This window comes from Hippocampus guttulatus, chromosome 14, assembly GCF_054856545.1.
Source record: "Hippocampus guttulatus isolate MCC_2025c chromosome 14, RoL_Hgut_1.0, whole genome shotgun sequence".
In the NCBI taxonomy this organism is placed as follows: domain Eukaryota; kingdom Metazoa; phylum Chordata; class Actinopteri; order Syngnathiformes; family Syngnathidae; genus Hippocampus; species Hippocampus guttulatus.
Genome location: NC_141274.1, coordinates 5,596,237 through 5,623,961, shown reverse-complemented (window position 1 = coordinate 5,623,961; position 27,725 = coordinate 5,596,237). Strand labels below are relative to the sequence as shown.

Below are 27,725 nucleotides of genomic sequence, written 5' to 3'. Positions count from 1 at the left end.
CACGTCGCGCGTACGTGCGCACACTCACAAACTCGCACACATCACACACACATAAAAAAGACGTTGACGTCCATTGGCTAACATAAGTGTCACTCACACACAAGCCCTGCCGTCATTGGCCAAGAGGATCACCAGCAGGTTGTAACACAAGAAAGAGGCAAAAATTATTACTCGGATTTTCTTCCTCAGACATATCAAATCTCGCATAAACATAAACATGAGTGACATGGTTCTAAAATCACGTTTATGTCTGCAACTCACACGCGTGTGTATTGCATTTGGACTCGAATTCCTTGCTTCTGTCCATTTGTTCTTGGGTTGCCTCGCAAAGGCGTGGTGAGCCATCTTAACTAAAGTTGTAGCTTTGAAAAAGGGGGCGGCACCCACTGCAGTCGGTGCCGCTTGCCCGCTCCATCCGGTAGTCACTGCTGTCTACAACCTGCGGGAGACCAACAAGAGTAGGAGGACATCTCGAGCAGTAAGGAGTCCAACGAAGTCATGTCGGCCCCCAAGCGACAAGACACCCGCAAACTCTTCGAGAACTTGTCCGGTCAAGGAAAGTCCATCGCGGTGCTTACCAGTGGCGGAGATGCCCAAGGTGAGAAACGCGTTTCCCGGCTTCCATTATCGGACATTGCCGCCGCATCTCCAAATTTGTGGGATTGCGGTAGGGCGGACACTCCTCCATCCTCTTTATTAATCATGTATTTTCGCCTCTTTATTGTACCGCAATCTTTTTATAATTACTCATGTTGTATTTTCTCGTTGCATCGAAGCGACATACTTTTCCATTCATAGGACATTTGCGTCACCCCGGTAACCGCCCCCCATTACAGCAACAGATGTACAGATGTTCGTTAGGAGGTGTGGGGTTTCTTTGGTGTTGTCACTAAATCACGTAGAAGAAGAAGCTTACGTCCACATGATTAGGACAAGGTAATGGAACCATGTCATCTGTGCAGCAAGTAAATGGAAGTAGGTGTGTAAGACTGCACCAAAAAAAAAAAAGCCTCAGACTGAGTACACTTATTAAAATTAATAATTAATAGGATTTTTTTTTTTTACTATCATTAAATATAAGTGTTCAACGTTCGTGAGCATTGCAGTGGTTCTTAAATACTGTAGTGTTTTATTGGGAGGCTATACAATAGCATTGTTAGCACACACACACACACACGCGCGCGTACACACTTGTAACGAGTTTGCATACGTCTACATCACTAAGTGCTATTTATAATAAAACATATACAGTATATTAAATCCGTTCGTAGATGAGGAAACTGATTTGCACTTGCGCACAAAATAAACGTTAAAATAGTCAATCCTTTTTTTCATTTTAAACAAATGACGTGTTTTCTGTACCTGCTAAGAATTCATGTCACACACGCGCGGAGAATGAGTCGTGAATGTGTCATTTGGCACCGTCAAATACACTATTTTCCGTTATGTCACTTTCAAAATAAGAGATAAGATGTTAGTCTTGGCATAGTTGGCCTTTTACGCTGAAGGCAAACGTTTTCTGGCGGCGCCGTTAGGACCCTTAAGCGCGCTCTGGAAAAAGGAAAGCGACGCAGCGCCTACGTGAGAAGCAGCAAGTGTCCGAGGAAAGGGACCGCGCACACACACACACATATAGTCCAACACGATATTAAATAAATGTCAATTCTTAATCTGCTAATCCAATGTGTGCGTGATTTCATGCTTCATTATTTTTAAATTGTCTGCTTGTTCCTTTAGGGATGAATGCAGCGGTCCGGGCTGTGGTCCGCATGGGAATTTACGTGGGAGCCAAAGTCTACTTTATATATGAGGTCAGACAGAAACACAACAGAACACAGTCGTAGTGTGAGATGTAAAGTAACAACAAGGCGATCACATTTAAAAAGTGGGGAGGATATAGAGAATATAAACCCCATGACATTGTTAAAAATGTGGAAACGGTGATGAAAATGTGAAGAATCGCATTGTTAAAATGTAAGAAAGTGCCCTTGTGAAAAAGTGAGCATGAGAAATTGTTGTAAAATAAGCGAACCTGTTTGGACAAGATGGAAAATGAAAAAAAAAATGTGAAAAGGGGCCCGAGTAGCGAGTGAAGTGTTGAGTCTTAAGAGCCGTCCTGGTTTGAACGTTGATTGAATTGCTAATTGGATCAATGTCCTGATCCTCGCTGACTCCACTTTTTCCTCCCATGAGACTCCAAACACGCACTTGCTTGCCTCCTCTTCCTCTTGCTTGGACTCTACTTTTACTTTGGCGGGCACGTAGCATTTCTTTTTCACAAAATAAATGTTTGAAGTATATTAGTGTTTCTGCTGACTCAATGCAGTGATTTGATTATCCAGACCAACAAAATCAGGACCGCCATCCAACATGATTAAATCCCCCAAGGAGGTTCACTTTTCATTGATAATGAAGATGAACAACATCCCGGTGTCCAAATTTCATCTGACCTTTTTTTCAGTGGAATCGAACACAAGTCCTCTAAGGTCGCAAGCCACTTTAGTACTAAATAATCTCTCATGTTGACATTTATTAAAAGAAAGGTCTTCCTTGACCTTGATATGATTTGAACACGCAACCTGATCTTGAGTCAGATGCGCTATTGTTATGCCTGTTATTATCTGATCCACATTTAACCACTGGAATACTATGTGTACAAGTACAATGATTTTTAAAAATGTGACAGTGAAAAAAGTTGATTGTGAATTATTTTTTTCCAAGTAAAAAAAAAAAGTAACAGTGACAATAAAAATAATATTGAAATTGACAATTGTGGTGTCCCACAGGGTTACCAGGGCATGGTGGATGGCGGCGACAACATCAAGGAGGCGTCATGGGAAAGTGTCTCCAGCATGTTGCAAGTGGTGAGCGCAACACAGCTGTCACATGTCCGTAACCAGCTACGTTGAAAATGCGTCCTCTCGACCTTTGGCCACGGGTGGTGCACTCCCTCCCACCCACCTCTGCTCGCAGGGCGGCACGGTGATCGGCAGCGCCCGCTGCAAAGCCTTCCGCACCCGCGAGGGCCGCCTCCAGGCGGCCCTCAACTTGGTGCAGAAGAGCATCACCAACCTTTGTGTCATCGGTGGAGACGGAAGCCTGACCGGGGCCAATCTCTTCCGGGAGGAGTGGAGCGGTCTTCTGGACGAGCTACTGCAGAAGGGTGAGTCAGGCCTTTACTGGTGCTTTAGAACAACAGCAACCATTTGGAGAATGTGGGCAACCATTCGTTTTTTTGCTCTAATAACGACAGAAAAGGGTGGTGGTGACAGTAGTTGAAATGTGTCTGAAAAGGGAGAGTATTGTATGTCATTGACAACGTCAACCACATCGAGAATGTGGGCATGGATCCCACTACCATTCGCAGTCAAAGCAAGCACTCTTCCACAAGTTAAAAGGTGACTGCAATGCAAAAACAACAACAAAAAGAGTTCACAGTGCTCGATTAGTTAGCACGTCTGCCTCGCAGTGCCGAGGTGCAGGGTTCGATTCCGGCTCTGGCCTTTCTGTGTGGCATTTGCATGATCTCCTTATGACTGAGTGGGTTTTCTCCGGGTACTCCGGTTTCCTCCCACATTCCAAAAACATTCATGGCAAGTTAATGGAACACTCGAAAGTGTCCCTAGTTGTGAATGTGAGCGCAGATGGTTGTTCGTCCACGTGTGCCCTGTACTTGCCCTGGCAACCACTTCAGGGTGCCCCCCGCCTACTGCCTGAAGACAGCTGGGATAGGCTCCAGCATGCCCCGCGACCCTTGTGAGGATAAAGCGTTGCTGTGACAGGAGCAATCAGTGAGGAGGCGGCGCGCAGCAACTCGGCCCTGCACATCGTGGGCATGGTGGGCTCCATCGACAACGACTTTTGCGGTACCGACATGACCATCGGAACTGACTCGGCGCTGCACCGCATCATCGAAGTGGTGGACGCCATCATGACCACTGCTCAGAGGTCCGCCCGCAAACGCACGCTTGGCCGCCATCTTGTTGCCCTTCGCTCACTTGACTCGCTCCTTTGACTTTCCACCTTGGGTTTAGCCACCAGAGGACCTTCGTGCTGGAGGTGATGGGTCGCCACTGCGGGTACGTGCTTAGACAGGGCAGATGACAACTGGCGCGGAGTGGCCATACTGTATCACATCTAATTATGTGGTGTGTGTAGATACTTGGCGTTGGTCAGCGCTCTGGCCTGCGGAGCAGACTGGGTGTTTTTTCCTGAAATGCCTCCTGAAGACGGCTGGGAGGAAAACATGTGCCAGAAGCTGTCTGAGGTAAAGCACATACACAAAACCACTTGGAAGAAAAAAAAGTCAAACCTAAATGGTCAAAAAGAGTGGTTTGGGACGAAAAAACCCGACCATGTATAGTATGGCATTTTTAGCCGAAAAAAACGACCATGTAGAGTAAGGCGGTTTTTGGCCGAAAAAAAGGACCATGAAAAGTAAGGACTTTTTGGCCGAAAAAAACGACCGTGTATAGTAAGGCGTTTTGGGCCGAAAAAAACGACCGTGTATATAGTAAGGCGTTCTTGGCCGAAAAAAAAAACGACCATGTACAGTACATAGTAAGAGGTTTTTGGACGAAAAAAAAAGACCATGTATAGTAAGTCGTTTTTGGCCGAAAAAAATGACCATGTATGGTAAGTCGTTTTTGGCCGAAAAAAATGACCATGTATAGTAAGTCGTTTTTGGCCGAAAAAAATGACCATGTATGGTAAGGCGTTTTTGGCCGAAAAAAAACTACCACGTAAAGAAAGGCGTTTTGGGCCGAAAAAAACGACCATGTGTAGTAAGGCGTTCTGGGCCGAAAAAAATGACCATGTATATATAGTAAGGCGTTTTTGGCCGAAAAAAACGACCATGTAAAGAAAGGCGTTTTGGGCCGAAAAAAACGACCATGTATAATAAGACGTTTTTGGCCGACAAAGAACGACCATGTATAGCAAGGCGTTTTGGGCCGAAAAAAACGACCATGTATAGTCAGGCGTTTTGGGCCCAAAAAAACCTACCATGTATAGTAAGGTGTTTTTGGCCGATAAAAACGACCATGTACACTAAGGCGTTTTTGGCCGAAAAAAACGACCATGTACTGTATAGTAAAACGTTTTTGGCCCAAAAAAATGACCATGTAAAGAAAGGCGTTTTGGGCCGAAAAAAACGACCATGTAAAGAAAGGCGTTTTGGGCCGAAAAAAACGACCATGTATGGTGAGACGTTTTTGGCCGACAAAGAACGACCATGTATAGCAAGGAGTTTTTTGCCGAAAAAAACGACCATGAATAGTCAGGCGTTTTGGGCCAAAAAAAAACGACCATGTATAGGAAGGCGTTTTTGGCCGATAAAAACGACCATGTACACTAAGGCGTTTTTGGCCGAAAAAAACGACCATGTATAGTAAGGCGTTTTGGGCCGAAAAAAACGACCATGTATAGTAAAACGCTTTTGGCCCAAAAAAACGACCATGTATACTGTATAATACCGCTTTTTTTGCCGAAAAAAACGAGCATGAAGAGTAAGTCGTTTTTGGCCGAAAAAAAACGACCTTGTAGAGTAAGGCGTTTTGAGACGAAAAAAAAAGACCAGGTGTAGTATGGCGTTTTTGGCTGAAAAAAACGACCATGAAAAGTAAGGCGTTTAGGGCCGAAAAAAACCCGACGATGTATAGTAAGGCGTTTTTGGCCGAAAAAAAGGACCATGAAAAGTAAGGCGTTTTGGGCCGATAAAAACGACCATGTATAGTCAGGCATTTTGGGCCGAAGAAAATGACCATGTATACTATATGTTTTGGGCCCAAAAAAACGACCATGTAAAATAAGGCGCTTTTGGCCGAAAAAAACGACCATGTATACTCAGGCATTTTGGGCCGAAAAAAAACGACCATGTATAGTAAGGCGTTTTGGGCCGAAAAAAACGACCATGTATAGTAAGGTGTTTCTATGTCGTTTTTTTTCGTGCCAAAAACGCCTTACTATACTATGTCGTTTTTTTCGGCTCAAAAACGCCTTACTCTACTATGTCGTTTTTTTTGGGCCAAAAACGCCTTACTATACTATGTCGTTTTTTTCGGCTCAAAAACGCCTTACTATATGATGCCGTTTTTTCGGGCCAAAAACGCCTTACTATATACTATGTCGTATTTTTCGGCTCAAAAACGCCTTACTGTACTATGTAGTTTTTTTCGGCTCAAAAACGCCTTATTATACTGTCGTTTTTTTCGGGCCAAAAACGCCTTGTTTTTTTGGGCTCAAAAACGCCTTACTATACTGTGTCGTTTTTTTCGTGCCAAAAACGCCTTACTATACTATGTCGTTTTTTTCGGCTCAAAAACGCCTTACTCTACTATGTCGTTTTTTTCGGGCCAAAAACGCCTTACTATACTATGTCGTTTTTTTCTGCTCAAAAACGCCTTACTATACTATGTCATTTTTTTCGGGCCAAAAACGCCTTACTATACTATGTCATTTTTTTCAGGCCAAAAACGCCTTACTATACTATGTCGTTTTTTTCGGCTCAAAAACGCCTTACTATACTATGTTGTTTTTTTCGTGCCAAAAACGCCTTACTATACTATGTCGTTTTTTTCGGCTCAAAAACGCCTTACTCTACTATGTCGTTTTTTTCGGGCCAAAAACGCCTTACTATACTATGTCGTTTTTTTCGGCTCAAAAACGCCTTACTATACTATGTCATTTTTTTCAGGCCAAAAACGCCTTACTATACTATGTCGTTTTTTTCGGCTCAAAAACGCCTTACTATACTATGTCGTTTTTTTCGGGCCAAAAACGCCTTACTATACTATTTCGTTTTTTTCAGGCCAAAAACGCCTTACTATACTATGTCGTTTTTTTCGGGCCAAAAACGCCTTACTATATATACTATGTCGTTTTTTTCGGCTCAAAAACGCCTTACTATATATACTATGTCGTTTTTTTCGGGCCAAAAACGCCTTACTATACTATGTCGTTTTTTTCGGCTCAAAAACGCCTTACTATATACTATGTCGTTTTTTTCGGGCCAAAAACGCCTTACTATACTATGTCGTTTTTTTCAGGCCAAAAACGCCTTACTATATATACTATGTCGTTTTTTTCAGGCCAAAAACGCCTTACTATACTATGTGTTTTTTTTGGGCTCAAAAACGCCTTACTCTACTATGTCGTTTTTTTCGGTTCAAAAACGCCTTACTATACTGTCGTTTTTTTCGGGCCAAAAACGCCTTGTTTTTTTCGGCTCAAAAACGCCTTACTATACTGTGTCATTTTTTTCGGCTCAAAAACGCCTTACTCTACTATGTCGTTTTTTTCGGGCCAAAAACGCCTTACTATACTGTCATTTTTTTCGGGCCAAAAACGCCTTACTATACTATGTCGTTTTTTTCGGCTCAAAAACGCCTTACTATACTATGTCATTTTTTACGGGCCAAAAACGCCTTACTATACTATGTCGTTTTTTTCAGGCCAAAAACGCCTTACTATACTATGTCGTTTTTTTCGGCTCAAAAACGCCTTACTATACTATGTCGTTTTTTTTCGGGCCAAAAACGCCTTGTTTTTTTCGGCTCAAAAACGCCTTACTATACTGACTGTGTCATTTTTTTCGGCTCAAAAACGCCTTACTCTACTATGTCGTTTTTTTCGGGCCAAAAACGCCTTACTATACTATGTCGTTTTTTTCGGCTCAAAAACGCCTTACTATATATACTATGTCGTTTTTTTCGGGCCAAAAACGCCTTACTATACTATGTCGTTTTTTTCGGCTCAAAAACGCCTTACTATATACTATGTCGTTTTTTTTCGGCTCAAAAACGCCTTACTCTACTATGTCGTTTTTTTCGGGCCAAAAACGCCTTACTATATATACTATGTCGTTTTTTTCGGGCCAAAAACGCCTTACTATACTATGTCGTTTTTTTCGGCTCAAAAACGCCTTACTATACTATGTCATTTTTTTCAGGCCAAAAACGCCTTACTATACTATGTCGTTTTTTTCGGCTCAAAAACGCCTTACTATACTATGTCGTTTTTTTCGGGCCAAAAACGCCTTACTATACTATGTCGTTTTTTTCGGGCCAAAAACGCCTTACTATATATACTATGTCGTTTTTTTCGGCTCAAAAACGCCTTACTATATATACTATGTCGTTTTTTTCGGGCCAAAAACGCCTTACTATACTATGTCGTTTTTTTCGGCTCAAAAACGCCTTACTATATACTATGTCGTTTTTTTCGGGCCAAAAACGCCTTACTATACTATGTCGTTTTTTTCAGGCCAAAAACGCCTTACTATATATACTATGTCGTTTTTTTCAGGCCAAAAACGCCTTACTATACTATGTGTTTTTTTTGGGCTCAAAAACGCCTTACTCTACTATGTCGTTTTTTTCGGTTCAAAAACGCCTTACTATATATACTATGTCGGTTTTTTCGGGCCAAAAACGCCTTGTTTTTTTCGGCTCAAAAACGCCTTACTCTACTATGTCGTTTTTTTCGGGCCAAAAACGCCTTACTATACTGTCATTTTTTTCGGGCCAAAAACGCCTTACTATACTATGTCATTTTTTTCGGGCCAAAAACGCCTTACTATACTATGTCGTTTTTTTCAGGCCAAAAACGCCTTACTATACTATGTCGTTTTTTTCGGCTCAAAAACGCCTTACTATACTATGTCGTTTTTTTTCGGGCCAAAAACGCCTTGTTTTTTTCGGCTCAAAAACGCCTTACTATACTGTGTCATTTTTTTCGGCTCAAAAACGCCTTACTCTACTATGTCGTTTTTTTCGGGCCAAAAACGCCTTACTATACTATGTCGTTTTTTTCGGCTCAAAAACGCCTTACTATATATACTATGTCGTTTTTTTCGGGCCAAAAACGCCTTACTATACTATGTCGTTTTTTTCGGCTCAAAAACGCCTTACTATATACTATGTCGTTTTTTTCGGCTCAAAAACGCCTTACTCTACTATGTCGTTTTTTTCGGGCCAAAAACGCCTTACTATACTATGTCGTTTTTTTCGGCTCAAAAACGCCTTACTATACTATGTCATTTTTTTCAGGCCAAAAACGCCTTACTATACTATGTCGTTTTTTTCGGCTCAAAAACGCCTTACTATACTATGTCGTTTTTTTCGGGCCAAAAACGCCTTACTATACTATGTCGTTTTTTTCAGGCCAAAAACGCCTTACTATATATACTATGTCGTTTTTTTCAGGCCAAAAATGCCTTACTATACTATGTGTTTTTTTTGGGCTCAAAAACGCCTTACTCTACTATGTCGTTTTTTTCGGGCCAAAAACGCCTTACTATATATACTATGTCGTTTTTTTCGGCTCAAAAACGCCTTACTATATATACTATGTCGTTTTTTTCGGGCCAAAAACGCCTTACTATACTATGTCGTTTTTTTCAGGCCAAAAACGCCTTACTATATATACTATGTCGTTTTTTTCAGGCCAAAAACGCCTTACTATACTATGTCGTTTTTTTCGGGCCAAAAACGCCTTGTTTTTTTCGGCTCAAAAACGCCTTACTATACTGTGTCATTTTTTTCGGCTCAAAAACGCCTTACTCTACTATGTCGTTTTTTTCGGGCCAAAAACGCCTTACTATACTATGTCATTTTTTTCGGGCCAAAAACGCCTTACTATACTATGTCTTTTTTTTCGGGCCAAAAACGCCTTACTATACTATGTCGTTTTTTTCGGCTCAAAAACGCCTTACTATACTATGTCGTTTTTTTCGGGCCAAAAACGCCTTGTTTTTTTCGGCTCAAAAACGCCTTACTATACTGTGTCATTTTTTTCGGCTCAAAAACGCCTTACTCTACTATGTCATTTTTTTCGGGCCAAAAACGCCTTACTATATTATGTCATTTTTTTCGGGCCAAAAACGCCTTACTATACTATGTCATTTTTTTCGGGCCAAAAACGCCTTACTATACTATGTCGTTTTTTTCGGCTCAAAAACGCCTTACTATACTATGTCGTTTTTTTCGGCTCAAAAACGCCTTACTATACGATCCATTGCGCCACAGAGCCTGATGACATGCTAGTTTGAATTTTACCAGACCACAACCGAACAATGCCAAGATTGCAGTGGAAAAAGGTTTCATGCAAGAAGTACGAATCATCTTAAAGTCGACTCTGGTGGGACTCGAACCCACAACTTTTGAATTGCCTCTTTCTGAGCAACCTAGAAGGTCCAACACGCTGTCCATTGCGCCACAGAGCCTGATGACATTCTATGAGAAATTTTACCATACCACAACTTAAAATGCCAAGAATGCAGTGGAAAAAGGTTTCATGCAAGAAGTACAAATCATCTTAAAGTCGACTCTGGTGGGACTCGAACCCACAACCTTTGAATTGCCTCTTTCTGAGCAACCTAGAAGTCCAACGCGCTATCCATTGCGCCACAGAGCCTGATGACATGCTACAAGAAATTTTACCATACCAAACTTAAAATGCCAAGATTGCAGTGGAAAAAGGTTTCATGCAAGAAGTACAAATCATCTGAAAGTCGACTCTGGTGGGACTCGAACCCACAACCTTTGAATTGCCTCTTTCTGAGCAACCTAGAAGTCCAACGCGCTATCCATTGTGCCACAGAGCCTGATGACATGCTAGGTTGAATTTTACCAGACCACAACCTAACAATGCCAAGATTGCAGTGGAAAAAGGTTTCATGCAAGAAGTACAAATCATCTTAAAGTCGACTCTGGTGGGACTCGAACCCACAACCTTTGAATTGCCTCTTTCCGAGCAACCTAGAAGTCCAACGCGCTATCCATTGTGCCACAGAGCCTGATGACATTCTATGAGAAATTTTACCATACCACAACTTAAAATGCCAAGAATGCAGTGGAAAAAGGTTTCATGCAAGAAGTACAAATCATCTTAAAGTCGACTCTGGTGGGACTCGAACCCACAACCTTTGAATTGCCTCTTTCTGAGCAACCTAGAAGTCCAACGCGCTATCCATTGCGCCACAGAGCCTGATGACATGCTACAAGAAATTTTACCATACCAAACTTAAAATGCCAAGATTGCAGTGGAAAAAGGTTTCATGCAAGAAGTACAAATCATCTGAAAGTCGACTCTGGTGGGACTCGAACCCACAACCTTTGAATTGCCTCTTTCTGAGCAACCTAGAAGTCCAACGCGCTATCCATTGCGCCACAGAGCCTGATGACATGCTACAAGACATTTTACCATACCAAACTTAAAATGCCAAGATTGCAGTGGAAAAGGGTTTCATGCAAGAAGTACAAATAATCTGAAAGTCGACTCTGGTGGGACTCGAACCCACAACCTTTGAATTGCCTCTTTCTGAGCAACCTAGAAGTCCAACGCGCTATCCATTGTGCCACAGAGCCTGATGACATGCTAGGTTGAATTTTACCAGACCACAACCTAACAATGCCAAGATTGCAGTGGAAAAAGGTTTCATGCAAGAAGTACAAATCATCTTAAAGTCGACTCTGGTGGGACTCGAACCCACAACCTTTGAATTGCCTCTTTCCGAGCAACCTAGAGGTCCAACGCGCTATCCATTGTGCCACAGAGCCTGATGACATTCTATGAGAAATTTTACCATACCACAACTTAAAATGCCAAGAATGCAGTGGAAAAAGGTTTCATGCAAGAAGTACAAATCATCTTAAAGTCGACTCTGGTGGGACTCGAACCCACAACCTTTGAATTGCCTCTTTCTGAGCAACCTAGAAGTCCAACGCGCTATCCATTGTGCCACAGAGCCTGATGACATGCTAGGTTGAATTTTACCAGACCACAACCTAACAATGCCAAGATTGCAGTGGAAAAAGGTTTCATGCAAGAAGTACAAATCATCTTAAAGTCGACTCTGGTGGGACTCGAACCCACAACCTTTGAATTGCCTCTTTCCGAGCAACCTAGAAGTCCAACGCGCTATCCATTGTGCCACAGAGCCTGATGACATTCTATGAGAAATTTTACCATACCACAACTTAAAATGCCAAGAATGCAGTGGAAAAAGGTTTCATGCAAGAAGTACAAATCATCTTAAAGTCGACTCTGGTGGGACTCGAACCCACAACCTTTGAATTGCCTCTTTCTGAGCAACCTAGAAGTCCAACGCGCTATCCATTGCGCCACAGAGCCTGATGACATGCTACAAGAAATTTTACCATACCAAACTTAAAATGCCAAGATTGCAGTGGAAAAAGGTTTCATGCAAGAAGTACAAATCATCTGAAAGTCGACTCTGGTGGGACTCGAACCCACAACCTTTGAATTGCCTCTTTCTGAGCAACCTAGAAGTCCAACGCGCTATCCATTGCGCCACAGAGCCTGATGACATGCTACAAGACATTTTACCATACCAAACTTAAAATGCCAAGATTGCAGTGGAAAAGGGTTTCATGCAAGAAGTACAAATAATCTGAAAGTCGACTCTGGTGGGACTCGAACCCACAACCTTTGAATTGCCTCTTTCTGAGCAACCTAGAAGTCCAACGCGCTATCCATTGTGCCACAGAGCCTGATGACATGCTAGGTTGAATTTTACCAGACCACAACCTAACAATGCCAAGATTGCAGTGGAAAAAGGTTTCATGCAAGAAGTACAAATCATCTTAAAGTCGACTCTGGTGGGACTCGAACCCACAACCTTTGAATTGCCTCTTTCCGAGCAACCTAGAGGTCCAACGCGCTATCCATTGTGCCACAGAGCCTGATGACATTCTATGAGAAATTTTACCATACCACAACTTAAAATGCCAAGAATGCAGTGGAAAAAGGTTTCATGCAAGAAGTACAAATCATCTTAAAGTCGACTCTGGTGGGACTCGAACCAACAACCTTTGAATTGCCTCTTTCTGAGCAACCTAGAAGTCCAACGCGCTATCCATTGCGCCACAGAGCCTGATGACATGCTAGGTTGAATTTTACCAGACCACAACCTAACAATGCCAAGATTGCAGTGGAAAAAGGTTTCATGCAAGAAGTACAAATCATCTTAAAGTCGACTCTGGTGGGACTCGAACCCACAACCTTTGAATTGCCTCTTTCTGAGGAACCTAGAAGTCCAACGCGCTATCCATTGCGCCACAGAGCCTGATGACATGCTACAAGAAATTTTACCATACCAAACTTAAAATGCCAAGATTGCAGTGGAAAAGGGTTTCATGCAAGAAGTACAAATAATCTGAAAGTCGACTCTGGTGGGACTCGAACCCACAACCTTTGAATTGCCTCTTTCTGAGCAACCTAGAAGTCCAACGCGCTATCCATTGTGCCACAGAGCCTGATGACATGCTAGGTTGAATTTTACCAGACCACAACCTAACAAAGCAAAGATTGCAGTGGAAAAAAACAACCATGTATTGTAAGGCGTTTTTTGGCCGAAAAAACCCCCGACCATGTATAGTAAGGCATTTTGGGCCGAAAAAAACGACCATGTAGAGGAAGGCGTTTTTGGCCGAAAAAAATGACCATGAAAAAAAAGTACGGCGTTTTGGGCCGAAAAAAAACGACCATGTATAGTAAAGCGCTTTTTGGCCGAAAAAAATGACCATGTATCGTAAGGCGTTTTTTGCCCAAAAAAAAACGAGCATGTATCACAAGGCGTTTTTTGCGGAAAAAAAACGAGCATGTATTGTAAGGCGTTTTGGGCCGACAAAAACGACCATGTATAGTAAGGCGTTTTGGGCCGACAAAAACGACCATGTATAGTAAGGCGTTTTTGGACGAAAAAAATGACCATGTATAGAAAGGCGGTTTTTGGCCGAAACAAAGGACCATGTATAGTAAGGCGTGATGGGCCGATAAAAACGACCATGTATACTCAGGCATTTTGGGCCGAAAAAGACGACCATGTATCGTAAGGCGTTTTTTGCCCAAAAAAAAAGGGGGAATGTATAGTAAGGCGTTTTTTGCCGAAAAAAACCGAGCATGTATAGTAAGGCGTTTTGGGCTGAAAAAACAACCAGGTATTGTAAGGCGTTTTGGGCCGAAAAAAACCACCATGTATCGTAAGGCGTTTTTTGCCGAAAAAAAACGAGCATGTATTGTAAGGTGTTTTTGGCCGAAAAAAACGACCATGTATTGTAAGGCGTTTTGGGCCGACAAAAACGACCATGTATCGTAAGGCGTTTTATGGCCAAAAAAAAGGACCATGTATAGTAAGGCGTTTTGGGCCAAAAAAAACCCGACCATGTATAGTAAGGTGTTTTGGGCCGACAAAAGCGACTATGTATCGTTAGGCGTTTTGGGCCGAAAAAAACGACCATTGATTGTAAGGCGTTTTTTGGCTGACAAAAACGACCATGTATAGTAAGGCGTTTTTTGGCCGAAAAAAAGGACCATGAAAAAAAAGTAAGGCGTTTTGGGCCGAAAAAAAACGACCATGTATAGTAAGGCGCTTTTTGGCCGAAAAAAATAACCATGCATAGTCAAGCGCTTTTTGCCCAAAGAAAAACGACCATGTATTGTAAGGCGTTTTGGGCCGACAAAAACGACCATGTTTAGGAAGGCGTTTTTGGCCGAAAAAAAGGACGATGAAAAGTAAGGCGTTTTGGGCCGAAAACCCCCCGACCATGTATAGTCAGGCATTTTGGGCCGAAAAAAACGACCATGTAGAGGAAGGCGTTTTTGGCCGAAAAAAATGACCATGGAAAAAAAAGTAAGTTGTTTTGGGCCGAAAAAAACGACCATGTATAGTAAAGCGCTTTTTGGCCGAAAAAAATGACCATGTATCGTAAGCCGTTTTTTGCCCCCAAAAAAATGAGCATGTATTGTAAGGCGTTTTGGGCCGACAAAAACGACCATGTATAGTAAGGCATTTTTGGCCGAAAAAAATGACCTTGTATAGTCAGTCATTTATGGCCAAAAAAATACGACCATGTAGGCGTTTTTGGCCGAAAATAACAACCATGTATAGTCAGGCGCTTTTTGGCCGAAAAAAAGGACCATGTATTGTCAGGCGTTTTGGGGCGAAAAAAAACGACCATGTATACTCAGGCATTTTGGGCTGAAGAAAACGACCATGTATTGTAAGGCGTTTTGCGCCGAAAAAAACGGCCATGTATCGTAAGGCGTTTTGGGCCGAAAAAAACGACCATGTATACTCAGGCATTTTGGGCCGAAAAAAACGACCATGTATAGTAAGGCGGTTTTATCCCCCCCAAAAAACTACCATGGTGTTTTGGGCCGAAAAAAAGGACCACGTATAGTAAGGCATTTTGGGCCGAAGTCTAACACACTATCCATTGTGCCACAGAGCCAGATGACATGCGATTCTGAATTTTACCAGACCACAACCTAACAATGCCAAGATTGGCATTGCAGTTCAAAAAGACTTCATGCAAAAAGTTCATGCAAGATGATGCAAAGACAGATGATGTCTCCATTGTTATTTTACCAGACCATGGCATAAAAACCAGCCTTCACGTCTTGTGTTTCATGGCAGAACCGCGCTGACAAAAAGAGACTCAACATCATCATCGTGGCTGAAGGAGCCATCGACTGCCACAACAAACCCATCACGCCCGACTACATCAAAGACGTAAGTCCTCGACAAATTTAGAACGCGTAGACAAACGCGGGGCCAATTTGCTGGTGTGACTGGCAGCTGGTGGTGCGCAACCTGGGCTTCGATACCAGGGTTACAATCCTGGGCCACGTGCAGCGGGGAGGAACCCCATCCGCCTTTGACAGGATCCTGGTAAGATTCTTTGCTCTTGTCAAAAAAAAAAAAAAATCAAGGTTCAATTTTTTATGCTAAATGCCGAACGCGTGACCTTTGACTGCCCCCTACAGGCCAGTCGTATGGGCGTGGAGGCGGTGCTGGCCTTGCTGGAGGCCTCTCCCGGCACACCAGCCTGCGTGGTGTCGCTTGTTGGCAACCAGGCCGTGCGCTTGCCCCTCATGGAGTGCGTGCAGATGGTAAGAGGACCGGCCCATGCCCCATCGGGCCCCATCGGGCTCTGTGGCCACACGATGACATCATCCACATGGCAACGGCACGTGCCTCACACGCTGAACGTGGCACGATATCAAGAAGACACGCAGAATGCGACCATATGACGTGATGCCATATGATTTGCTCGAGTTTACATGCGATACCATTCCCGAACAATTTAATTATGTCATCTCACTCACGGTGAGATTAGATACGTGATTCGATCACATTTGATGGAAAAGCAATTTGCTGAAATCCGATTGGAAACACAGTTTTTAGAAATACGGTACAGACCGTGCAGCAGGGTAGTCGACTGATGAGCACGTCAGGCCTCGCAGTGCAGAGGTGCACGTTCAATTCCAGCTCCGGCCTTCCTGTGAGGAGTTTGCATGTTCTTCCCGTGGCTGCGTGGCTTTTCTCCGGGTACTCTGGTTTCCTCCCACATTCCAAAAACATGCATGGCAGGTTCATGAAACACTCTAAATCAGGGGTGGGCAAACTTTTTGGCTCGGGGGCCGCATTGACTTTTAAGATTTGACAGAAGGGCCAGGTCAGCACGAGTTATGGTACATTAAAAAAAAGCATTTGTTGACAGTCCATATCAAACATCAAAAGGAACAAAAGCATGAAAGTACTGTATTAATATACTTTTTTAAATGACAACAGTGTTGTTGATAACCTATTTTAGCCTGTGCATTGCTGCAAATGGGTTGTGATCAGACCAGTAGAAGTAGAGCGATACATACCTGTAGGTCCTAGGTGGTCGAAAAGATCCCCCCACCCCTCCCCGTGTTCTGCAACTTCAAGTCAATGCGCCACCTGGCGGTGAACTGCCTGTCATTACAAGTCCAATTGAAATGAATGCAATCATTCACATCGAACCTTAATTGTGGACCAACCTTCGGCGGGCCGGATTAAAAAGACCAACGGGCCGGATTCGGCCCGCGGGTCGTAGTTTGCCCACCTCTGCTCTAAATGGTCCCATGGTGTGAGCGTGAGCCCGGCTGACTGTTCCTCAGTGTGAGACTGCCCGGCAACCAGTTCAGGGGGTCCCCCCGCCTACTGCCAGAAGAAAGCTGGGATAGGCTCTAGCATGTCCGGGACCCTTGTGAGGATAAGTGGATTTGAAAATATTATTATTATTAGTCAACAGTCACTAAGTTAGATTCAGTTCAATGACAATATGTTACAATGAAGATACAATCATTCATTTTTCACTCATTCTTTCATTTCCGATCCGCTTCCAATCAATTTTTCAAACTGGTCCTTCACATCATACACAATTTTTCAGATGCATCAATGCGTAAGGGGATATTTTCCATACAGTAATAGTAATGTCAACCCAAAGTGAAACGTGTGTGCTTGCGCGCGCGCGCGCGTGTGTGTGTGTGTCTTCAGACACAGGAAGTGCAGAAGGCTATGGACGAAAAGAAGTTTGAGGATGCAGTCAGACTGCGTGGCAGGTATTTATCTATTTTTTTATTATCACTTATGATGAATAGAAAATATGTCAACTGCCACGAGAAGGAGCCTCAGACAACTTTTGTGGCCACCACACACACACATACACACACTGCCCCCCCCCCCCCCCCCCCCGTCATCAAGAAACACACACCAGCAGTACCATGTCCATTGAATTGGAGCAAAAAGTGTGCCAATAACTTCAACTTCATGACATTCCTTTTGTCATTTTGTTTTTTCTCAGTAATTGTACTTATAAAAAACAAAATGACTAAGCGAGGCCTTCCCGAAAATGTTTGCTCACGGGAATGATATTAAACACGATTTCGTATTTCATGCACGCCTGACTTCTATTTTGTGTCTACAATTGAATGTTTTTCTTTTTGCGCGTCTGTCTTCATTTGTAGGAGCTTTGAGAACAACCTGACCACTTACCGACTTCTCTGCAACCACAAGGCTGACTCGGAGCTTCCACATGTAAGCATGCATACTTCATGATCGTGGCTTAAAATGTGTCACGATATCTTGAAAAATATAACAAGTGAAACGTAATGTGTTTCCCCTTCAGCCACTGTGCTGTGACACCTTTTAATGTTAGCCCATCAAGGTACTTCCTACACAGGTGCATTATGGGCGCTGTTTGTAACCCTAACGGGGCCAATGAAGAAGTAGGGGCGGGGCTTTTTTTTTTAGAACCTCAAGTTTTATCGTTTCAATTTGAGCTGAGATAAATACAGTGGAACCTCCAAAGTGAAAAAAAAAGTTAGCTTTTTAAAATTTTTTAAATCTTTGTCCCATTTTTCTTTTTTTTCCTCATTGTTTGTTTTGTAGTTTTCTTTTCGTGTATTTTTTATTTGTGTTGTTTTCTCAAATTTTTGTTTTGTGTTGTTGTTTTTTTGTTTATATCATTGTCTTAATGTTGTCTTGTTGTTGTTGCTGTTGTTGTTTTTATGCCATCACAAAAGGGAACCAAATGATGACGATAACCAAAGAAAACATACACATTTCACTAAAATTCCAAATTGTAGCAATTGCGTGAGTTAGGCGAGTCGTTTTAGTTACGTTATCTTTCGCTTCCGTTTTGGCGGCTTCGCTGTATAGCAACATAATCGGTCGGACGTGCTCAATGCTGCAGAGTCATTGTTTTTTGTCTTTGCATGGTAAATGACAGACATGCAAAGACGTGCACGTTAGCAATCGCTGCTAGCCGGCTGTGCTCTCACACGCTTGACACAGTTTTGTCTGTACGCATTCCTTTTTTCACATTTTCTTTTGCTTTGCGCTCGGGCCCCTCGCGAAGATGCTTGGGGGTCTGGTTTGCGCGATGAGAAACACTATCGTATCGTACGCGAGTGCCGCCAAAATGGGCCTCGGCCACACATCGGATGTGTGTGTCCTTGAGGCGTGTGCTTTTGAGTGACGGTTTTGGAATCTCTGCTGCTTGGTTGCATCTTGTGGCAGCATGCAGCCGATTGCATGCTCGGATCAGGACATGCGGGCCTGGTTCTGCTCCCAGTTCAAGTTGGGATGGTCAGCATTTCACAATTCCAAATCTGGGCTTTTTCATCATCTGAAAAACGACAAGTACCCGTGTTGTTGTTTTTCAGAGCTCCTTCAACGTGGCCGTGTTGAACGTCGGGGCGCCCGCCGCCGGGATGAACGCCGCCGTGCGCTCCGCCGTCCGGGTGGGCATTACCGAAGGCCACAAAATGTTTGCGGTGAGCGACGGCTTCGAGGGATTCTACAAGGGTCAGGTAAGAGATTGGAAGAAGTGGAGTTAGATCGGGCTAAAGTGGAAAACTTTCATTTTCAGACTTCCGATGGGGAGCGTTGATTTATGAAGGATTTTCGGTTTTGTCATCAAAGCCTGCCCCAATGGCACAAATGACAGCTTGGAATTTGTAATTTTTTTTTTTTAGGTCTACTCTTGATAAATTTGCTTCCCAACCTTCATGTTGGCAAGTCAAATTTGCGAACTGGCTTCAGGGCTTGAATTTTCTAAACATTCAAAGGAACCCTGGAAATGATCTAAATGAGACTAAAATTGTTACTTCAAATCAAAATGCAGGCTTACAACGTCTTTTCGACAATGGCTTTCTTGAGACTTTTTTTTGTGGGTCCACTCATGATCGACATGCCGAGCAAAATTTTATGCGGCAGTCCGGAACTCAAGCAAAAGCGAAGCCATCACCCGACTGGCGGTCTTTCTTCATCACTTTCTGCACTGCGAAGCCCACCCGGGATCAGAGCTTTAAACTTAGCTTGCTAACATGTGAGCTAACGAGCAGCAGCTAAATTCAACCCCGGCGGAAGAGACATTCCTCACAGGTCAGCGTGACAAATGGCGCCAGAAGATCAGATAAGCAGAAGAGCATGGACGCCATCGCAGTGTCATAATACGTCCCAGCTTGGAATCGTCATGTCAACGAATCGGATGGGATCATGAATAATGAAATTATTAAAAAAAAAAAAAAAGAACTTGGAGAATCACAATTTGGGTTTCAAACAAGGGTTACACTTTCAAATGTGTGTTTTAAAAAAGGCTTACCGTTTCAAATTTGGCTTTCAAACAAAGGTTAGGGCTTCAAATGTGGGTTTGATGCCAAGATTAGGTTTTCAAGACACGGTTAGGGTACCAAAGGTTTAGGGTTTTAAGCCAAGGTTAAAGTTTTAAATTTGATTTTCAAGGCAGGATTTTGGTTTCAAACAAGGGCTAAGGTTTCAAATTAGGGTATTAAATAGTGTCAGGGTTTTTGGTTTGAGTTTCGAGGAAATAGGGTTTTAAAACAGGGTTAGGATTTTAAGGCAAGGTTAGAGTTTCTAATTAGGTTTTCAAGACAGGATTTGGGTTTCAAACAAAGGTTAATCTTTGGAATTAAGGTTCAAAGCCACTGTCAGGGTTTCAAGTAGGGATTGAAGACAGATTTGGGGCTTCGAGTCAAAGTTTGAGTTTGTCATTAGAATTTCAAGTCAGAAGTCGGGATTCAAATCTGAGGGTTTCAGATTGTGGTTTCAAGCTAGGGTTAGGCTTTCAAGCCAGAGTTAGCATTTGAAATTAGGGTTTCAAACCAATCGGAGATGTTTCAGTTAGTTTTCTAACTCAGGATTAGGGTTCGGGCTTCCAAATCAAGGTTTTTCAAATTCGGGTGGTGAGATTTCAAGCCTTAATTAAGCTCACATAAGATTCAACTTTCAAAATAAGGTTTGAATGTAGGGCTAGATTTTCAAAAAAACATAAACAATATAAACAATTGCGATCTTATTGATTGATTTGCTTTTGTCATTGATTTGCACGCACCTTAATCAGATCAAGGAGATCAAGTGGGGCGACGTCGGAGGCTGGACGGGACAAGGAGGCTCGCTGCTCGGCACCAAAAGGTAGACGTCGTCTTAGTTTGAAGAAAAAAAATGAGTTTGAGTGGGTTCATCTACCATGTTGAGATGTTATAAAGTGGATTCCTGCTCTACTTTCTGACCCAGAACACTTCCCGGGAAACATCTGGAGCAGATCGCCCAACAGATGGCGCTCCACAACATCAACGCGTTGCTCGTCATCGGCGGATTTGAGGTAATGCCACTCCACGCCAAAAAAGAAACAAAAATGCTTGCACAAAGCTAATGCTAAGTACAATGCTAAAGAAAATGATCTGCTATGAGACGTTTGCTCATTTGACATATTTCTGCATTGTTGTTCTTCTTCTTTGACTTGCCGTGAATGACAATCACACAACAATATCACACGACAATATCACATGATCTCGCTGCGTTTCAATTCAAACACTCAAATGGACAGAGGTAGGGTTTTAAACCCGGAGTAAGGTTTCAAAGAAAGGCTAGGATATCAAAGTGAGGTTTTTCAGGACAGCGTTCAAGTTTAAGTTAGGTTTTCATAATAGCGTTTCAAGATGGCTTCAAGTAAGGGTTGCGGTTTCAAATTGGGGTTCGGGTTTTAAAACAAGTTTAGGCTTTCAAATTTGGGTTCCAAACAAGGTTTAAGGTTTCACTTTTCAGTTTCAAGACATGGGTAGTTTCAAATGTGGGTTTCACGCAAGGGACTGGGTTTCAAATTCAAGTTTGAGCTTCAAACTAGATTTTCCATTTCGGGTTTGAAGCCAGCGTTCGGCTTTCAAGCTAGGAATATGATTTCAAGACAGAAGTCCAACCTTCTCTTTTTTGGGTGTTTTGTGTTTGTGTGTGTGTGTGTGTGTATTGTGATTGGCTCTCTACCCCTTGGCTCCTCCCATCGTTGCACGCCACCCCCTCTATGATTTGCTTGTTGGAGGGAATGAAGACTCTACTCGGTAGCTGGTTTGTCTTTCAGGTGGATGACGTTTATGTTGCACTAGCCAATGCTATCGTTGCTGTTTTTTAGCCCTTTTGATAGTGTAGCTTAGCTGCTAACTGTGTTTGGTTTCTTTCTGTGACCTCATCTTTGGCGTTTATCTTCAAATTCCACTTAAAACTCATTCATGCTAAACCGCCGATGTCAAAGTCAAGGCCCGGGGGCCAGATCTGGCCCGCCACATCATTTAATGTGGTCCGCAAATGCAAATCAAGCATGTCAACCATGATACCAAAAATTCAAATTGTCATATGTTATCCCTAATAACATGGACATATTGCAAGCATTGTCTCGTTGCTCTCTCAGTGAAATTTGATGACTCTTGATCGTGCTCCAAAAATGATTTGAAAATCAGCCCCCGCAAATCAGTTTTACTTGGCAAGAAGAAATTTGGTAGGCATGTCTATCACAGAAGTAGACCCACAAAAAATCCTGAAGGAACCAAATAGTCACAGGAAGTCTGCCATTTTAGGGCCATTGTAGGGCTTGATTGGAATTCTTTTGAAAACACAGCTCCTGGAGAAAATTCACTTGGCATCATGATATTTTATGCACATCAGGAAGACAGCCACAAAAGACGTCTCCCAAAACAAGTCGAACATGTCCAGAAGTGGGTTAGAGCGTAAATGAGCCTTAAGTCGTAAACGTCACCGCCTTCATCTTCTTTGTCCACGCAAATGGACCTGTCGGTGGCCCCGCCCCCTCGCTCCTAACAACCAACGGGATACCGGCTGTGACCGTTGCAGGCCTACATGGGATTGCTTGAACTTTCGGCGGCACGGGACAAATATGGCGAGCTGTGCGTGCCTATGGTGATGGTCCCCGCCACGGTATCCAACAATATACCAGGCTCAGACCTTAGCATCGGTTCCGATACGGCGCTCAACGCCATCACGGATGTAAGTCGGGATGGTCGTGCACGTGCATGTGTGCACGTACGTAAGCGTGTGCATGTGCATGCGTGTGCCGTGCTCGACGCGACAGCTGCCTAGCTTGATGATTGACAGCTCACAACAGGCGCCGCACCAGTTCAAAACTGTTCCCACCGCGTGGATTTGTCCGTCATCATTCGGTGGACTCAGAGAATACTCGATCGGTATTCCGTTCAACCCCCAACGCTTAAGATCTGCACACCCTTAAACATCCTAATTTCTCATCGAGTGGACTGACATTATGACAGCTTTTCCTGCTGGCCAATGAGGAAGAAAAAAAAAAAAAAGAACATTATTTTTTACAATAACAATTTGTACGGTGTTGTAGTTTTGCGATGTATTTTTAATCCTTTCTTGCACACAGTAACCAGATAACCCGATAAGCTGCCCACTGTAGTAACTGCCGTTCCTGAAAGGGTTAATATTAATTAAAAGACAAATCTCAGTAGGTCATTTTAAGTATTAGAGAAATCAAATGTTGCACTTTTCCATAAGCGTTGCTTCTATTCAAATGTAAGAGCTGCAGACACCAAGTTGTTTTTTTTTTTTGGACTGGTTAAAACAACTACATGATAACAATGACAAAGAAACCGAAGCTGCTGCAGTGTTTCTAGTTTCAACACCAGCATTTGTAAATGCTGAGATGTAAAGATGCCGTGTAAACAAAACGCAGCTCCTGGAACGAATCGGATCTGATTGGTATTACGCCTCCTTGGCAGGGTCTACTTTTGGCTAAATCAATGACCCCAGAGAGCCAAAAAGGTCATTTAACCCTTTCGGGGACAAAGGTTACAACAGTGGACAGCTTATAATGTTGTCAGGTTACTAGGGTGCGTGAAAAGGTTAAATTGAATTCAAAAGTGAGCAAGTAGCATCAAGCTAACCTCAGGTAAGTGTGTCGCACCCACTGTTGTGTTCTTGTGACCTTGGATTCACTGTTTGGCCAACAGCAGACAAAGAACAAGTGTGCGGGATGGAGGTTGTCGTGTTCTTCAACGCGTGGGCGTGTGTGTGGTGGGAAAGCAATGTTTAAGGAATGCCTTCCATGCAATCTAGCTAAAACGGGAGCGTGTTGTTATCAGGTCACGTGTTGACAGATGCCATCACCCCCGTCCTGACCCGGTGCTCCCAGCAGTTTCGGCCAATAGGACGTCAGCTCACTTGTCAAGCGGAGAGAGCCAATGCAAACACAAAGACACACACACACACACAACCACAATGGCACACCTCTGTGTGGGCTAGCTAAAATGTTACAACACGCTATTGTGCCACACCAAAATAGCAAGAACAAGAAGGTACGCATGATCATGCCACTCAGAGATTGAAAGACATGAACGCGCACACGATTAGGCCACAAAGATAAGCAAGAAAAAACACACACACGCGATTATGCCACACAAAACTAGAAAGACAAGAACACACCCGCACACCATTGATTGTGCTTCTCAAATGCGGGGAGAAAAGAATCGATATACATATGAACTATTGCACCATAAAAAAAATTGAAAGACAAGAACACACACACACACACACACGCACACACACACACACACACACACACACAAAATAAACTGGCACCAGTATGCCACAAAGTGCCTCACAAATTGAAACAGACAAGAAGTGTAATAAGTCACGCGGGCGTCCGTCAGGCCCTGGAGTCCGTCCTGCAGCTGTATGAGGCTCGCGAGCACTTTGAGGAGTTTTGCGTGCCGCTGTGCATGCTGCCCGCCACCATTAGCAACAACGTGCCCGGCACCGACCTCAGCATCGGCGCCGACACCTCCCTCAACGCCCTTGTGGAGGTAACGTCGCAACTTCCGACCTCTGCCTGCTGTGACTTGTTGGTGTTGTGTTGATGTGATGTCGCCATGGTAACTGTGCTCGACTGTTCACATGGGTCCCAACAGGTAAAAAAAAAAAAGTCACTTTAATTTCTATGCAAAAATGAAGTTGTATTTTTGAAATTCACCAGGAAGAATGACCCCCGCCCCCCATTTAGTCCACTTGACTTGGCTCCCTGTCACTTTTGAAAAATGAATTCTTTGGTTGTTGGCAGACATGTGACCGCATTAAGCAGTCGGCCAGCGGCACCAAGCGGAGGGTCTTCATCATCGAGACTATGGGGGGCTACTGCGGTTACTTGGCCACTGTGGGCGGGCTGGCGGCGGGCGCTGACACCGTCTACATCTACGAGGAACCCATTGACATCCGAGACCTGCAGGTAGGTTCCGGTGGAGCTCACGCGTTCTATGGTCACTCATTAAAAAAAAAAAAAAAAAAAAACATTAAAAATTGGGTAGCAGTTGGAAAAAAACAATATGGTGGAACAGCTGGAAATGACTTTAAAATGCCCACTTCAAAACAATGTGCAAGACTTGCAGTGTCTATTCTGGCAAAGCTTCTCAAGTCTTACTGGTGAGTCAAATCATGATTGACATGCCTCACAAATTTCATGTTGCTGAGTCAAACCGGCTCTGGGGGATGAATTTTATTAAGAATTAGAAGCACCCTTGAAAATGCTGCAAATGACCAGTTGTGGGTCTACTCGTGATAGGCGGACCAACCAAATTTCATGTTGCTTCGCCAAACTGGTTGTTTTTCTTTTTAGGGTAACGTGGAACATCTGACAGAAAAGATGAAGACCACCATCCAGAGAGGTCTGGTGCTTAGGTGAGGGCTGCGAGAGAAGTAGGTGCACCTTTCTTGTTGGGACATTTAACTCATTCACTCCCAAAGACGTTTTTAAACGTCTTTTCAGACTTGGTCCAGAATTGGCTGGTACTGAATGAGTTAAGGGGAGCACCTTAAAATGCACGTGTGTGTGTGTGTGTGTGTGTGTGTGTGTGTGTGTGTGTGTGTGTGTGTGTGTGTGTGTGTGTGTGTGTGTGTGTGTGTGTGTGTGTGTGTATAGGAACGAGAACTGCAATGAAAACTTCACCACTGACTTCATCTACCAGCTTTACTCTGAGGAAGGTCGCGGAGTGTTTGATTGCAGGAAGAATATTTTGGGGCACATGCAGCAGGTACAGCACATGTACAGCGGATATAAAAAGTCTACACACCCGTGTACAAATGGCAGGCTTTTGTGATTAAAAATAATAATAATAATAATAAATAAAAGCAATATGGATGATGATCATCATCATCATCATTGTCATAATGATAAAATATTTTCCAAAGTGAATGTGTCCATCTCAATTGAAAGTAAATAGTGATTTGAAAAAAAAGCCGACTAGAACATCTGAACTCAAATTGGAGGTTAATCAGAGGCACTTTAAATGGTGGCACGTGCGTGCTGACTTGAGTTTATACGTGATGGGTTAATTAATTCCAAGGGGGCCAGCGTACTTGTACAACCTCATTATCTCGGTTGTTTGTTTCTACTTCAAATATTGAAAATATTAATTTTTATTTTTTTCAACAGTGAAAAAAAGTTTTAAAATTATTTATCTCAGTCTCAATTTTTTTTAACCCAAAATCTGGCACTCAAATAGCGGAGACTTTCTATGTCCACTGCGCACACACAGACACACGCACACACTAAATGTTCTTGAATAATCCACAGGGTGGCGCTCCGTCTCCATTTGACAGAAACTTTGGCACCAAAGTGGCAGCTAAAGCAGTCCAATGGCTCACCAAGACCATGAAGGAGTCTTACAAAGGAGGTAAAAGGCTGGGGGGGATGTCTTAGCGGCAACTTTGAAACTCAAACACTTCATATATTGTTTAATCTTTCGACACACAGGCCGAGTATTCGCCAACTCCGAGGACAGCGCCTGTCTGCTGGGCATGAGACGCCGTGCGATGGTCTTCCAGCCTGTGGCGCAGCTCAAACAGGAGACCGATTTTGAGTAAGTAACTTGACTTGTCACATTGTGAGGGATCCTACTGGTAAGTCAACCACAAGTTTTTTTTTTAAATTCAACCCCTGAAGCATGTTTCACTAATCAACATGAAATTTGGTTGGCAAGACTGTCATGAGTTGACCCACAAAAAAGTCTCAAGAAGCCATGCCTGAAAAGACTCAAGACATTTTTGATGGGGTTCTTAATACATTAACTTCTCCTTGAAATGAACTATAATTGAGAAATCAGCCTCAATGGTAGTTTGAAGAACCACTGTGAAATTTGGTAGACAAGTCTGTCATGGGTGGACATTTTTTTAAAAAAGTCAAGAAACCGTATTGGAAAACACACAAGAAGTCTGCCATTTTGGTTCAAAGTGGCCATTTTAGGCATTTTGGCCACAGGGGGTCTTGATGAACTGTTTTTTATTTTTATTTTTAATTCATCCTCCCAAGCCAGTTTCATTTGTCAACGTGAAATTTGGTAGTCACGAGACCCACAATATGCAGCCATTTTAGATTTGAAGAGGCCATTTGAGGCCTTCAAAGAGTACATTTGCCCGCTGCCTGATCCGTCAAACAGGAAATAAATACAGTTACTTGCTGTTTTAGACACCGTATCCCCAAGGAGCAGTGGTGGCTGAAGCTCCGCCCCCTGATGAAGATCCTGGCCAAATACAAGACGAGTTACGACGTGTCCGACTCGGGTCAGTTGGAGCACGTTGGCCGCTTCCGGGCCAAAGAGGGCGACCCCTCGACTGCCATCTGAGCGTCTCATTGGCTGTTGCTAACTTAGGCGCATTTTATACACACACACACACACACACACAAACAAAAATTGAAAATCACAAGCTGTTACTCTAACTTATTGCAGATTGGAATATATATACAGTATATATATATATATATATATATATATATATCATTGAAATATGCACTCCGAATGATGTACTGTATGGAGCACTACACATTTAACTTTATCTTCTTGTTTTGTCTTTGTTGCTGCTAATATGTCACGACGCGTGAAAACAACTGTGCATGAGAGTTGTGTGTCCGTTGCCTGCGTGTGTGTACACAGTATTAAAGCTTTGATTGTGTCTGGGGTTTTTTTTGCCTTTTTGTCACTCTTCTGTCTTGAAACAATACCCGACTGAGAATTTTCTGACAAGTCTGTCCTGATTTTGTGAACTGGAATCTAAATTGGATATCTGGTAA

At 43.0% G+C, this 27,725-nt stretch overlaps 1 protein-coding gene and 16 non-coding genes across 19 annotated transcripts; 1 reads left to right on the top strand and 16 right to left on the bottom strand.

Annotated features, from left to right (window-relative positions):
- The first annotated feature begins 407 nt into the window (after positions 1 to 407).
- LOC147194612 (ATP-dependent 6-phosphofructokinase, platelet type-like) lies at positions 408 to 27,607 on the top strand. Of its 3 annotated transcripts, XM_086129082.1 has the most exons (23): positions 408 to 598; positions 1,738 to 1,811; positions 2,787 to 2,864; positions 2,974 to 3,163; positions 3,783 to 3,948; positions 4,035 to 4,079; positions 4,159 to 4,267; positions 15,440 to 15,535; positions 15,602 to 15,694; positions 15,790 to 15,915; positions 17,330 to 17,394; positions 17,800 to 17,869; positions 19,000 to 19,146; positions 20,700 to 20,770; positions 20,873 to 20,960; positions 22,481 to 22,633; positions 24,316 to 24,468; positions 24,723 to 24,887; positions 25,275 to 25,336; positions 25,578 to 25,689; positions 26,232 to 26,331; positions 26,412 to 26,517; positions 27,123 to 27,607. In XM_086129082.1, exons 1-23 carry the CDS (start codon positions 499 to 501, stop codon positions 27,277 to 27,279), a joined length of 2,526 nt encoding a protein of 841 aa, XP_085985208.1. In that variant the 5' UTR covers positions 408 to 498; the 3' UTR covers positions 27,280 to 27,607. The 3 variants fall into 3 exon arrangements, with proteins under 3 accessions (XP_085985208.1, XP_085985206.1, XP_085985207.1); XM_086129080.1 differs by lacking the exon at positions 22,481 to 22,633; XM_086129081.1 differs by lacking the exon at positions 24,316 to 24,468.
- On the bottom strand, positions 10,322 to 10,413 carry trnar-ucu (transfer RNA arginine (anticodon UCU)). The gene is given in 2 exon segments: positions 10,322 to 10,357; positions 10,377 to 10,413. It is a non-coding gene; the product is annotated as a tRNA-Arg (tRNA).
- Positions 10,512 to 10,603, bottom strand: trnar-ucu (transfer RNA arginine (anticodon UCU)). The gene is given in 2 exon segments: positions 10,512 to 10,547; positions 10,567 to 10,603. It is a non-coding gene; the product is annotated as a tRNA-Arg (tRNA).
- trnar-ucu (transfer RNA arginine (anticodon UCU)) lies at positions 10,704 to 10,795 on the bottom strand. Its single transcript is given in 2 exon segments — positions 10,704 to 10,739; positions 10,759 to 10,795. It is a non-coding gene; the product is annotated as a tRNA-Arg (tRNA).
- Positions 10,895 to 10,986, bottom strand: trnar-ucu (transfer RNA arginine (anticodon UCU)). The gene is given in 2 exon segments: positions 10,895 to 10,930; positions 10,950 to 10,986. It is a non-coding gene; the product is annotated as a tRNA-Arg (tRNA).
- Positions 11,085 to 11,176, bottom strand: trnar-ucu (transfer RNA arginine (anticodon UCU)). The gene is given in 2 exon segments: positions 11,085 to 11,120; positions 11,140 to 11,176. It is a non-coding gene; the product is annotated as a tRNA-Arg (tRNA).
- On the bottom strand, positions 11,275 to 11,366 carry trnar-ucu (transfer RNA arginine (anticodon UCU)). The gene is given in 2 exon segments: positions 11,275 to 11,310; positions 11,330 to 11,366. It is a non-coding gene; the product is annotated as a tRNA-Arg (tRNA).
- On the bottom strand, positions 11,467 to 11,558 carry trnar-ucu (transfer RNA arginine (anticodon UCU)). Its single transcript is given in 2 exon segments — positions 11,467 to 11,502; positions 11,522 to 11,558. It is a non-coding gene; the product is annotated as a tRNA-Arg (tRNA).
- Positions 11,658 to 11,749, bottom strand: trnar-ucu (transfer RNA arginine (anticodon UCU)). The gene is given in 2 exon segments: positions 11,658 to 11,693; positions 11,713 to 11,749. It is a non-coding gene; the product is annotated as a tRNA-Arg (tRNA).
- Positions 11,850 to 11,941, bottom strand: trnar-ucu (transfer RNA arginine (anticodon UCU)). The gene is given in 2 exon segments: positions 11,850 to 11,885; positions 11,905 to 11,941. It is a non-coding gene; the product is annotated as a tRNA-Arg (tRNA).
- trnar-ucu (transfer RNA arginine (anticodon UCU)) lies at positions 12,041 to 12,132 on the bottom strand. The gene is given in 2 exon segments: positions 12,041 to 12,076; positions 12,096 to 12,132. It is a non-coding gene; the product is annotated as a tRNA-Arg (tRNA).
- On the bottom strand, positions 12,231 to 12,322 carry trnar-ucu (transfer RNA arginine (anticodon UCU)). Its single transcript is given in 2 exon segments — positions 12,231 to 12,266; positions 12,286 to 12,322. It is a non-coding gene; the product is annotated as a tRNA-Arg (tRNA).
- On the bottom strand, positions 12,421 to 12,512 carry trnar-ucu (transfer RNA arginine (anticodon UCU)). Its single transcript is given in 2 exon segments — positions 12,421 to 12,456; positions 12,476 to 12,512. It is a non-coding gene; the product is annotated as a tRNA-Arg (tRNA).
- Positions 12,613 to 12,704, bottom strand: trnar-ucu (transfer RNA arginine (anticodon UCU)). Its single transcript is given in 2 exon segments — positions 12,613 to 12,648; positions 12,668 to 12,704. It is a non-coding gene; the product is annotated as a tRNA-Arg (tRNA).
- trnar-ucu (transfer RNA arginine (anticodon UCU)) lies at positions 12,804 to 12,895 on the bottom strand. The gene is given in 2 exon segments: positions 12,804 to 12,839; positions 12,859 to 12,895. It is a non-coding gene; the product is annotated as a tRNA-Arg (tRNA).
- Positions 12,996 to 13,087, bottom strand: trnar-ucu (transfer RNA arginine (anticodon UCU)). Its single transcript is given in 2 exon segments — positions 12,996 to 13,031; positions 13,051 to 13,087. It is a non-coding gene; the product is annotated as a tRNA-Arg (tRNA).
- trnar-ucu (transfer RNA arginine (anticodon UCU)) lies at positions 13,186 to 13,277 on the bottom strand. Its single transcript is given in 2 exon segments — positions 13,186 to 13,221; positions 13,241 to 13,277. It is a non-coding gene; the product is annotated as a tRNA-Arg (tRNA).
- Positions 27,608 to 27,725: the final 118 nt, after the last annotated feature.